Source organism: Rhinolophus sinicus, linkage group LG04 (assembly GCF_036562045.2).
Source record: "Rhinolophus sinicus isolate RSC01 linkage group LG04, ASM3656204v1, whole genome shotgun sequence".
Lineage (NCBI taxonomy): Eukaryota > Metazoa > Chordata > Mammalia > Chiroptera > Rhinolophidae > Rhinolophus > Rhinolophus sinicus.
The window spans coordinates 125,722,514-125,735,851 of record NC_133754.1 but is presented as its reverse complement, the minus strand read 5'-3'; the positions used below and the strand labels follow the sequence as shown (position 1 = coordinate 125,735,851).

The 13,338-nt window shown below is 43.9% G+C and overlaps 1 protein-coding gene across 6 annotated transcripts in view; it reads right to left on the bottom strand.

Annotated features, from left to right (window-relative positions):
* The window catches only part of SLC24A2 (solute carrier family 24 member 2), a 245,970-nt gene that overhangs the window by 37,817 nt on the left and 194,815 nt on the right, over positions 1-13,338 (bottom strand). For all 6 annotated transcript variants that reach the window (XM_019750366.2, XM_019750363.2, XM_074330332.1 and 3 more), the window contains 2 exons: positions 8,619-8,717; positions 4,973-5,091 (listed from right to left, as the gene is read on the bottom strand). In XM_019750366.2, coding sequence (XP_019605925.1) covers positions 4,973-5,091; positions 8,619-8,717 — 218 coding nt within the window. The remainder of the gene's footprint in view (positions 1-4,972; positions 5,092-8,618; positions 8,718-13,338) is intronic.

Here is a 13,338-nt window from a genome sequence, read left to right as displayed (position 1 = left end):
TCACTCTGGAGTCATCGCCCTGATTTACCCTGCCACCCAGTCTTCCCAGCCCCGAAACCTCAGCATCATCTACAACTTTCTTTTCTTGTTCGCCCTCTATGTTCAATTTATTACCAAATCCTCTCAATTTAGACACAGCGCTAAAGCTAGCCACTGGTATCCACAACACAGCCAATACCTGGTGTCAGGCCTTGTCATCTGGGCCTTGCTAGCCCTTTAAAAAAAAAGTTTACCAAGTACTGCTAATAATAGCAAATGCCTAACTATGCAATGCTTACTATGTGCCAAGAACCGGTAAGAGCATTGAATTCTCACAACAATGTAATGAAATAGGTGCTGTTATTATCCCTGTTTGACAGAGAAGGAAATATGGAGAACAGAGAGGCTAAGTAACTTGTCCAAAGTCACACAGCTGGCAAGTAGCAGATTGGGGATTTGAATTCATGTGGTCTGTCTCCAAAGTCTCTGCTCTTAAACCATAAAAGCATACTGCTTCTGTTTTAATTTAACCCACTATTATTTTGGTTGTTGTTGCATATTTTTTTTGAATAGGTAACACAGTTAACTGGTTCGAAATTCAAAAGCTACAGAAGGCTGCACACTAAAAGCCTCCCTCCCCCGACAATTCCAGGCCCCTATTCTGGAGAAAATCAGCATGACCAGTTTCTTTCGTAGCATCCCAGGCAAATGCTTATATGCTATTTTCCTCCCTTTTCCCCCTCACACAAACATAGTATGCTGGATGTAATTTGGCATGTTGCCGTTTTCTCTTAACAGCATTATTGAAGATAATTCTGTATCGCTACACGAGGAGCTTCCTCATCCTTTTTTCCTTTCTGTTTTTGAAAGAATGCAGATGGTCAAAACTAGGGGTGGGCATACTTTTTCTGTGAAGGGCCAGATAGTAAACATTTTACGCTTTGTGATCCCTATGGTCTCTGTCATATATGCTGCTGCTGCTTTTTTTTTTTTTTTTTTTTTAACACTTTTTAAGATGTAAAAACATTCTTGTCTCATGGGTTGTACAGAAACAGGCTGCAGACTAGATTTGGCCACAGACCATCGTTTGCTGGTCCTGGAACCAACAGGCTCTTACCTCACCGCCCTGCATCCAGTCTTCTTCCACTTTGGCCCCTTCTTGGCCATTCTGAAACAGCCATCTTCCTACCATACAAATCTGCCACTGCCATGACTCCCTTTAAGCCCCCTGTGGCTCCCCCTCCCAGCAGGGGGAAAGGGAGACTGCTTGGCAGTGCTCACACTGCTCTTCTCCTTAGCTCACTTCTGCTGCACTGCTCTGGGCCACCCTCGGCTCACCTCCTACACAGACCTGTTTGCTCCACTCCTGCTATACAACCGCGTGCCCCAAATCCAATCTCCACACTGTAGCCCCCGCGATCCTTTACAAGTGCAGGTCACATCTGGGAACCTCCAATGGCTTGTTGCTGCCCTAGAAGGGAGTCAACCTCCTTATCGTAGTCTGTAAGGTGGGCCAGCTCTGCCTGGCCCTCCTGTCCGACCTCATTGCCACCATCCTCCCTCCCTCTGCTCCCCACTCCCCAGCCACCCTGACTGACTTTCCTGTTCCTCATGTCTGTCTCTGGGGGTGCTGCTCCCTTGGCTCACTCTGTGGGGTCAGCTTCAGTTCCAGCAACACTTCCTTAGTGTAGCGTTCCCTCATCTCCCAACCGAAAGGGGTCTCTCTGCTTGTCTCCCATCACCTCATCATGCGTTATTTTCTTCATGGACCTTATGGCCATCTATTGCTATCTCCTGGTGTGGAGCTGCAGTCTCTCTGCTCTGCTAGAGGGTGTGGGCATCTCCAGTGCCCAGTACATCGCGTGACACATACTAAACGAGCCCTAAATATTTTCTGATTGAACAGTTGAAGAATTTCAGCCCAAGTGACCTTTCCTGGTGGATCTACCCTCACTCCTCACCTTATATTTTAATTTCTAGTTCCACAGGCCTTCTTACTGATCGCTAACCAGGAATTTGCCTCTTAAGGTTTTACACCTTTGTACATGTTGCCGTTTCAGTCATCTCCTCCTTCTTTGAGAGACAAACTCCTATTCACCCATCAACACCCAGCTCAAATGTTACCTCTTCCATAAAGCTTTTATACTTTCTCTTGCCAGGGTCAAATTCTTCCTCTGGCAGCCCCCGAAGCACTTTGTACACACCTCCATGGTCATACTGGGTCATAATTATTTACCTAACACCAATGTTTATTTATTTATCCATTATTCCCTAAATACCCCAAACATTTTACATATACATACACATATACACATACATATACTTCATTTTCATTTTACCTGCACTGAGCTCCTTCAGGGCAGGGACACTCTGCATGCTGTTTCTATGGTAAGTATGAACGTATAATAACATAAACAGCAGCACTTTGCTCTGTGCTTTATGTGCATTAGCTCATGTAACTCTCCTAATAACCCTAATGAGGCAGGTGCTATTATTATCTGTGCTTTGCAGGTGAGGAAACTAAAGTGAGGTTAGGTAACTTGTCCCTGGTGGACCTGGAATTCACTATGAGGTCATCCTGCCGCCAGCTGGTATGGTGGCTCTTTGTAGGTCTGTTTGCCCTTGAGCTCTCAGTGCATTGGGTGGGGGTGGGGGGAGGAGGAGGGTGTATAAATCTGTCCTGTTTCCCTGTGTGAGACCTGGGGTCCAGCTATACTCAGAGAGCGATCAGCTGGGACTCTCTCACTCCCCTGCAGCAAGGTGCTCCCTTGTGGGGGGCACAGATGTCCCTCTGCCAGCCAGATGGAGACGCGCAGTGACTGGGCTGCCCTTCGCACACCTGTGACTGTGCCATCCCCAAGGGCAACCAGGCATCCTTGGGGCCTGCCTCCTGCTGCCACATGCTGCTTATCCATGTGGACATAAGCCGCTCTGCCAGCTCACCCTGGAGCTAATGCAACGGGACCACGGGGCTCTGGGCAGGAGGGCGCAAGAATCCAGAAGGCAGAGGTGACAAGGGCAGAAAGAGTGGCCATTTCTTTATCCTTTCCTTTAGTTATTTACTTTTTTCCACCTTTACTGAGGTGTAATTGATGAATAAAAATCCTATATATTTAAGGTGTACAACATGATGCTTTGGTATGCGTATACATTGTGAAAAGCTCAGCAAAGGAAACAAAATGAAAAAGCAACCTATGGAATGGGAGAAAATATTTGCAAGCCATATATCCGATAAAGGGTTAATATCCAAAATATATAAGGAACCCATACAACAGCAAAAAACAACAACAACAAAAAACAAAATCCAAAACAACAATAGAAACCAACCAAATAAACCCCAATTAAAAAAATGGACAAAGGACCTGAATAGATAGCTTTTCAGAGAAGACAAACAATGGCCAATAGGTATATAAAAAAGTGCTCAACATCTCTAATTCTTTCCTTTACATGAGGAAACTTTCCTTCAGGGAATAAGGACAACCGGCAACCATTGGCATGTTTTTTCTAAGAAGCGCAGACCATTAGCATGTTTTTCCTAAGAAGCGCAGACTCCCTCTGCTGCAGAGTACATCCTGGTGTAAAGGAGAAGCGAGTACCGGGATAGATTCCCTGTAGTCTGGCTTCTCTTTGTGGGCACTATATAATTTTTCAGCTCATCGGGAAACATCTGTCTAGAGACCTGGGTCTCAGACGTTAGGGTAGTGCTACTCAAAGTGTGGTCCTCGGACCAGCAGTGTCAGAATCACCTGGTGGCTCATTAGAACTGAAGACTCTGGGCCCCACTCCACCCCAACAAATCAGAATTTGAATTTGAACATGATCTCCCGGGAAATGCATAAGCACATTCAAGTTTGAAAACACTGACCTAGGGTACCTGATTAAACTGCAAGTTTGGGGTTCTACGCCCGTAAACATTCTGATTCACTTGATCAGGATGAGATCCAGAAATCTAACAAGTACCACCTACTTTTCCTTTCTGCCTACTTTTCCGAGCAACTGTGGTGTAGAAGCAGAGTTGTGTGGTGGAAATACGTTTCCCCGAAAATTAAGACCTAACTGGAAAATAAGCCCTAGCATGATTTTTCAGGATGACATCCCCTGAACATAAGCCCTAATGTGTCTTTTGGAGCAAAAATTAATATAAGACCCGGTCTTATTTTCGGGGAAACACAGTAGTACAAGCGCTATAGTTAGACAGTTCTGAAATCAAATCTCAGCTCTACTACCTACAAGCTAGGTAATCCTGATGAACTACTTCATATTGCTAAGCTTTAGCATTCTCACCTTTAAAATGGAGATACTAACCAACTATGCCTTCAGCTGAGAGGTTTAAACGTGATAGCTAGCATATGTAAAGTGCCTAGCACCAAATCTGTGGCATATAGCACGTGTCAATGTTAACTATTATAAATATTAGGTCAAACAGCTATCCATCAGTTGTACTGCTGAACAGTAGATTGGGTCAGACAGTCGTCTTGATTAATTTCAACTGCAGGGACTGGGAAGGCCAAACGGGCTTAAGGATCTGTGATGGGTGTGGTTTCTCTCTTACTTAACCCTGACCTTCAAGACACAAAGAAAGGATTAGAATGCAGCAGCTATCAACCTTTACTGTGCATCAAGAATCACTTGGGAAGCAAATTAAAAATACTGATTCCTGTGTGCTGCTTCCTAGAAATTCTGTTTCATCAGGTCTGGGGCATGGCACAGGAGTCTGCGTTTTATCCCTGGGAGATTTGATGCAAGGGTCCTCCAACCTCACTCTGAGAAACAATGGTTTGGAGAGTATGTGTGTTTATTCCATAAATGAAGAGTCTGATGCATGTGGGACCCTGGGCTGGTGCCGGAAAATACACACAAGGACAAGTAAGACTCTGCCTGTGTCTGTCCCGCGGGGAGCTGGGACTTCCAAGGAGAATGCAGGTAGGGTCTGCACTGCTCTGCTAAGATACCAAACAACAGCAGCCAGAGAAGAGCAATGAAAAAGCCATACCTGGGCTTCTGCAGCTTCAATGCTGTGGGACAGATTTCCATTCTGTACAGGTTCAGAAGTATCACTGGATGGCGTCATTTCAACTTCTGTGCTGGTGCTGTTTGGGAGCTCGATTTTTTCTGTGACATAATTCAGACACACACAAAGGAAGCAGATGTGGTCAATGGGGTAAGAGTCTATTGGAAAGAACATCCTAAAATGTTGGGTCAAGGGAGAAGATAGTGGTCCCTGAGGGGTGATAAGCCCCAGGGCTGGGGTTTCGCCCAATGGCAAAGGATTTTTGCCATTTCCCCCATGCTTTTTAGCATACACAGCTCTCCTGCTCTCTTTAATAGCTCTCTGATTTCCCACTCTGGCCTGATGTCCTGACTTGAGTGCTCTATACCTTCCCATTGGTATACAGTCTCTAGAGTAGGCAAATTTACTAACTAGCCATTTAAGAACATGACCATAGACATTTGTTAACCCAAACCAATCTACACACTATTAGGACCACACAATAAATAAATAAATAAATAAATAAATAAATAAATAAGTGTGTGTATATATATGTATATATATATATATACACGTATATATATATATATATATATATATATATATATATATATATATATATATATACATATATATATATATATAATTATTATTTTTTTACAGCTGGATCTTTTCTTTGGTACATTCTGGAAAAGATACTGGGTATCAGGAGACATGGGTCGTAGGCTATGCTCTACTATATCAGGCTGTCACATTAGGCAAGTCCCCTCCTTTCTCTGGATTTCAGGAACCTAATCTATGAAATGAGTGGGTTCAACTGGTTTATCTCCAAGGCACACTGCTTCTAGGCCATGGGGAGGGCAGGCCTGGGAACCCAGCCTTCTCAAAAATGCCTGGAGAATGCTACTTAGCACATTCCACACCTGGGCATCCTATTGCAGGCAAGAGGTTGATGAACATGTAATGGATGCAAAAGTCTGTAGCATTCCTGAATGAGAGGTAACGTGTGCCTAGAGTGAAGCCGGGATCACCAAGTGCGGATGTGCTTTCCCCTGGAAGGAGAGAAGTGAGTCTAGGGTACTGGTGAAGCACTGGGACTCTTTGGCACTGGGCATCTCAGGCAGACTGGGTTCATACTTTGGCTCTACAACTTATGCTGTGTGACCCTTAGCGGGTGACTTAACTTCTCTGAGATTCAGTTGTCTCATCCGTAAAATCAGAGTGCTAATGACAATAGTAGTATGGTGACAGTGCTGACTCCTGCTGCCACCACCACAAATATGGTCAAATGGTACGTCTGTAAAGATTAGATAAGAAAATGCATGCAAAGCACTTAGCACGCTGCCTGGGACAGAGCAAACAAGCAAGAAACATAAACTCTTCTGCTCCTCATAACAGCACCTGCCTTGAACTAGAAGATTAGTTTTTTTCGGGCTCAGAGGAACACTTCCAGGTGATCAGTGTTCAGGGACCACCACCATCTGCCGTGGCTTCAGTGGGAGGAAAATGATAAAGTTCCTAGTTCCTGTGGCTGTGCTGAGTCAAGTCTTAGATTTCAGGAGACAATGAAGTTGTGTGGCTGACATGGAATGCTCATCCGTATCAGATACGAGCAGTGTCAGGCTGCTCTCACAGTATCAAAATATGTTTGTTTTTTTCTAGCAACTTCAGAAGTAAATAATTTATAACACTGGTAAAATATCAGTGGAAAATAATTTGGGAGTTACACAAAACTTGTTGAGTTTGAAGTGGCCAAATCTGGCAAACCACAGGGAAGTATTTATGTTTACTTATGTATTAAATTTAGTTGTGGAATACAGAGGTATACATATATTTAAATATGGAAAGCCATAGAAATTCACATTTATTTTATCTTTCCATGTTTTTAGCAGTGACAGTTACATATATGTGATGTTCTGTTGTGTGTGGCTATGCCAGTTTATACTAGCATGTTGGGTCAGTTATTTAAACTAAAAAATACTAACTACCAGGGGGGAATATAAAAACTCTATTCGGGGGCGTCTATTGGCTCCTGACTTTAGGATAGGCTTGCAATAACCCAACTTGACTCTGGCAACACAGGATCCTGGGTACCAAAGTGGAGTTAAGATGCCCAAGAAAAGACATGAACAGATGAGAAGAAACAACCTCGCAGGCATGATATCTAACTGAGTATGCACGTCTTAGCTTATGAAGTGCTTTTATATGGCAGGCTGAGGTTTATCATGAAACAAAAATGTGAAAATAAATCTTGAACTTACTTTGAAAAGCGTTAATTTTTGGACATACATTGTTTTTAGTTATAAAGTCATTCAGAGACCCAGTGAGCCCTGGAAGGATCCTTGGAGTTAAGCATCCTACATCCTCCTGGAAGGTTAAAGCCAAGATTAAGAAGGTCAGCCAGTCATTAGGAAGAGGGCTGGGACTGACCCCAGGCAGATAAGTCTTGCACTCCCAGCTGCCTCATTCCACAAGAGGGAAATCAACAAGTGGTGCCAAAAAATGGCTTGTGTAATTGAATTTAAATATCACGAGTATAACATAGCTTTTCCAATTAGACTTTTGTGATGTGGCTTTGCATTTTTATAATACAAAAGCAAAATATGTTCATTCTAAAAAATTAGTTCAAGTTCACAGGAACATAAAGAAACAGTGAAAATATATATACCTCATAATTCCAACTCCAAGAAGTAATGATTGTTAGCATTTTAGCTTATGTTTTTCTGGTTCTTATTTTTATTTTTTTTTATACCCAATAGAATCTTGACTCTTCCTTGTTCAAAGGTTTTCCCTAGCTGGAAATTAAGATAGAGGAGAGGCAGAAATGCTTCTAAGGAGTGTCATGTATTTTGAGTGCAACACGGTTGAATTTTTGTCTGCAGATAATTTTAGTTTCTTGGGCAACAGCATCATTTATAGCATAGATCCAGATTAGGTTAAATTTAGTTGAATTTAGAATCAGAGAACTATATTAGTTACAGACAAGAGAGGAGGGACTCTATGTTCCAAGTTAAAGTGAGATGCCTGAATGTCCTCATCTGGTCACACAGGAGCTCGGAAAAAGTCAGTCAGAAGAGAACTGGGCTAGTATTGCTGACTTCCTAAGAAAGGGGAAACTGTGTCATCTTGCAGGGACCCTGCCACTCAGTTGAGGAGTGACCAAGTGAACCATCTGGTAATTCAGTGGGTGTATGCAATGTCATTAGTATACAATTTGGTTACCAGGCAAGAATTTCAGAAGGGTTACTCTCTCACTTTTGGTTAAACAGTAAATGACAAGGATGTGTGTGTGTGTGTGTGTGTGTGTGTGTGTGTGTGTGTGTGCGTCTTTTTTATACAGAATCCCTAAAATAAAGTAAATAAAAGCATTTCCATCTTCCAGGGAGATGTCTGGTTAGGAGCTGTTGTATTTCAGGTCCCTCACAGAATCATTTGACTCTCCTTGGTGTCCCCGTAGAGTAGGTGACACACTGTGTCTATTTATGCCCTGCATTCATCAGGGAAATGGACTCCGCCTGACACCCAGGAAAGCGCTGAGCTGCAGGGTTCGGTGTCTACACTGAGTTAGGGGTGCCCATGTTGGGCCCCACTCTCGGCTCCCCTCCACCAACTCCAGGAAAGGCATGGGATGGAGTCTCCCGGTACTCACCCACGTGATTGGCAGCTCCATTCTGCCTCTCATTCTCATCCACCTGGCATTTCTTCTTGGCAATCTTGTGGAGAATTGAAGCTTTTTCTCTGAACCTCCCTGAAGCAAGAGAAAGTAGTGGAAAGGAAACAGGGTGAGGAGGGAGATAAAGAGAGGTCTGTGGCAAGGGCAAAGCATGGGCAAAGCAGGCACATGGCTTCCTTCATTGTGCTTCACGATAGCAGCGACCACTCCTTTCTGTTCAATCCAAATGCCTTATGCCCTGCATGAAGGGCACCTCTCATATTTGTGGATTCTTCAGCTCAATTTTCTCTGAAAATCTCAAGCTGCTGGACCAAAGACAAAAGACTTGAACTCTTTCCTCCCTCCTAATTGCTTACAAAATAAATGAAAGCACCAATTATCACTAAAAGTTCCCTACATCTGAGACCCAAACTAAGTCCAGAGAAACAGAGCTACACTGGAGGCATAGCCATATCTCTGGAATTAAATACTCATCCCACAATTGGCTTTTGACAATGGAATGCTAAGCCCTGGGATCCTTTGATTTGACTTCGGTTTTCAAACATTTATCATAATTAACATTGCAGATTCTAAACAAGTCAGTAGCATGCATCAAAGCTTTCCAAATTAGCTGAGTCAGTTGCAATTAAAGCATCAAAGAGACAACTGATTCCATTTGGGAATTTAAGGCAAAGAATAATCAACTGAGCACAAAAAGTAATATCTGTCGGTGATGAAACGCGTAGGGAAAGGTCCTGGAAAAAAAATACCATTCTCAAAGCAATCATTTTAAACAGCTGTACCACAAGTAGAACACTTCATTTCTTTCAATTATTGACATAATTAATGGGTAAGTACATGCAACAGGCACAGAAAAAAAAAAAAAAGCATGCAAAAGTGTAGAGGTTAGTGAATCATACCGTGTTTCCCTGAAAATAAGACCTAACCAGAAAATAAGCCCTAGCATGATTTTTGGGGATGACATCCCCTGAACATAAGCCCTAATGTGTCTTTTGGAGCAAAAATTAATATAAGACCCGGTCTTATTTTTGGGGAAACACGGTAGCACATTTTTCTTCTTTAATCTTAGATTCCACCACCCCTTCCACCACGCCCCCGGGACATTCAAGGTACAAAGGAACCTCATTTTAAACAGATTGTTTATTGCCTAGAGTCAGATGTGATACCGTGTTTCTACGAAAATAAGACTATCATGCAGGACTCTGGTCCTGCTCCCCGCACCAGAACGCAGGATATGGTGAGGCCCAAAACGAACACCCACGGAGCCATGGATAGGGGAGCCATACCACTATATTCTCGCTGGTGGCTGGGTTGGAGACACAAGAAGCAGGAGCCACACGATCCACAATCTGCCGTCTGCTCTCTGCCAACCAACCCACACAACCAACTCCCTAGCGTAGCCATGACAGTTGTATTAGTGAGTAATGGCTAATGGGTAACAGCTGATGGCCACCCAGCCACAGCGGATGGCCATCTGATTACAGCTGATGGCCATCTAGTACCCGAGGTAGCACCTTTCATGTGAGGCTGAGAGCCTGGAAACTGTCCTCTGGGACTCTGTCCCCACAAAGACCTAGCCAGACCATCAGCTCGAATGTGTCTTTTGGAGCAGAAATTAATATAAGACCTGATATTATATTACGTAAAACCGGGTATTATATTAAAATAAGAGTGTGTCTTATATTAATTTTTGCTCCAAAAGACACATTCGAGCTGATGGTCCGGCTAGGTCTTATTTTCGGGGAAACACGGTATATCCCCTAAAATACCACAAACTCCTTCAATTTTCCCACCAGGTATTTGCTGCTGGTCGGGTTCTCTAGCAGTATATTAACAGCGGATCTCATTCTACTTTTCTAGTTAGACCAAAACCAAAGCAAACCAAACCCCAAATGTTTCTCTTGGAGAGTCTCTTCTCCTAGGATGGGACGTGGCAGCTTGGCAGCCACACCCCTCCCTTCCTCATCGGTGGAAAGCTTGGGGCGCGGTCATAGTGATGACTTGTGTGACTGGTTGGGAGAGAAAAAAGCTGTCAAGGAGAGTGAGACCAGCTGCTTCCAATGGTGAAGGCGACATAGGACAGAGCCCTTCCTCCTCACAAGCTGCGTTAGTCATAATCCTAGGTACCTGGCTACCACAAAGACGACTGTGAGGATGTCAGCACTGTAGTCTAGGTAATGAATGTGCACCACACTCTCACAGGAAGCAGGAAGGACACTAAATGAAGAAGAGCAGGTCCGTATGTGGCTTGGGCTTCACGAGGAATGAGAAAGAAGGATGAGGCGACGGGCATGATGTCCACCCTTTAACGATTGTGAAGGACAACATTAGGTTCACCGTGCTGGAAAGTATTCTGAATTTAGCTGTTTCTATTTGATCTTTAAGGGAAACTCTGGGAAGAAAAAGGGAAAGGAAAGAACGTGTGGGGACTAGGATAGGAGGAGATAGCAGGGAACAAGAAAGGAAAGAAAAAGGAGAGAAAAAGATGGAATTTAAGGAAGGAGGAGGTAGGCAGGGGGCTGTGATGGTCTGGAGGTTGCCCAGGAAGCATGGATGGAAGAGACTTTCCTGGCTGTCAAACCTAGTCTTATTTAGGGACTAGACACACAGATAATGAAGCGTGATTTTCAGGTCTCTGTAGCCTTAAGCCTAAAGAGGAGTATTTCTTGTAGAAAACAACTCTAAGAAGTCTTCAAATCATCTACTGAAAAGCCCAGAGATGAAAAAGGAGGTTCTGAAACTTTATTGGAAATGATGCTTCTGCTAATAAAACCGTTCTGTGGTCTCGGGGTCATTGTTTTGAACTTAGAACACTCAGCAGCTCTAGGAAACACAGATGATCAATAATTGCTATTTTAAAACTACATATAAAACAATAATAAAGCAAGAAAGAATTCAGAAGAGGAAATAAACCCTGAAATAACCCAATCCAAGTAATGCCCCCAAATCATGAATCATGGCAGAGAAAATATTTGATAGAAACCAGCTAACTGCATAGTGCTTGTGGTAACAAGAACCTTTTCCGTGCTTAGATGTATACCTGAGAGAAATGATTACAAAAGGGACCCAAAAGCACGGAAGGGTGCAACCACTCCTTCTGTCAGAAAACCACCCACAGTGATGGGTGGTTTCCCCAAATTCTCTAAAGGAAAGCTGGAGGAGTAGGGTAGGAAATGATTCCAGATTTAGAATTTCGTAGGTTCTAAAACATTGTAACAGGTCAGCGGGGGTTTTCTTGCAGTGTCACCTTTCCCACTGCAGCAGCACCAAGAATTTTCTATGCTATGAAAGGTGGGAGGGATCAGCCTTGTTTGTTCTCTCTTGGGGTTAGCCCTAGGGGCCTGCCACCAGGCAAAGCTGCAGAGGCTGGCTGGGGAGCGATCTTCTCCACCCACTTCTTCAACTTCTTTAACTCAACTTTTGTCAGTTAGCAAGACCTGAATCACTCTTCACGCTGAGTGCTGACAACGGCTGAAAGGATTTTTCCTTAAAGCTTACTTTCTAGAAAAGCAGATGAAGGCTCACCTTCAGAATTCAGCACACAGATGCCCTCCTGAGGTGGCACAGAGCCTGACAAAGCAAGGCATGCTCATTCCAGCCCAACTGGACACCCCTGGGATCGCCAGAGGGCACCTTTTGAGAAAAGCTGTGAGGAAGAGGCTAGTAGGACAGGAATGAGCATGAGGTATCTGGGGAAGAAGCCATCACAGAATCTGGGATTCTCAAAGTGACCCTTGGGGAAGGAAGGCATGGCACCTGTGGGACCTGCTGAGCCTGAAGCCACAGGCTGGGCAGAACACCAAGCAGGGGTACATGTGGGGGACAGCACAGCAGTGTGGTTAAATGGATGTGACTTAGAGGCAGGTAGACCTGGGTTTAAGCCCTGCCTCTCTCATGTGCTCTGCTGGGTGAGTTCCTGAATATTTCTGCGTTTCAGTTTTCCTGGAAAATAGGCATTCCAATGGCACTGACTTATGAGTCAAATACAAGGCTCAAATGAGAAAGTGTGTGTAAGAGGCTTATTGCAACTCCTGGCACGGGAAGAAGTCTGTAAATATGAGAGAGAAAAAAAGAAAAACCTAACAAAAAGCTCAGCGGCAAGGGTGACATGGCCCCAGGTTGCTTTAGGAGAACCATTGACATCTTCCTGTTTCTCAGTCCATACACACAGGATTGGGGAATTAGTCACATTTTGACCCAACAGTTTAAGCATCCCAGGGGGCCTTGCTGGATTGCGTCTCAGGTTTCAGCGAGTCCTCCAAAGTCCATTCCTAAAAGTCCATTCCAAAACTGATCAGGAAAAGGATTACTTGAGATCGTCCCTAAATTGAGAAAGTCAAGGTAATGGAGGTGGCTTTCTGTGTTTTAAACATTCATACTGCTGCCATCTCCAAAAGGAAAGATGGCGATCAGCTTTTTCCCATCCCTGTGAGGTCAGACACAGGCCAGGTCCTACTGCCGCTGCACAGTGGATTTGGATCGGCTCAGAAGAGCTTCCTGATTTTTAACTTCCTGAGTTGGAACTCCTCTGTGTCACAGGCTCTGAATTTTAAAAGGGGGATTGTCACAATGCCATCTCATACAGTTGTTGGAAGGCTCAATGCGTTACTACGCATCAAGCGTTTAGAGGACCTCTGACATACAGTAAATGTTCAGAAATCATTACTCAGGAAAAGGGTTGTTACTATTGTGGAAG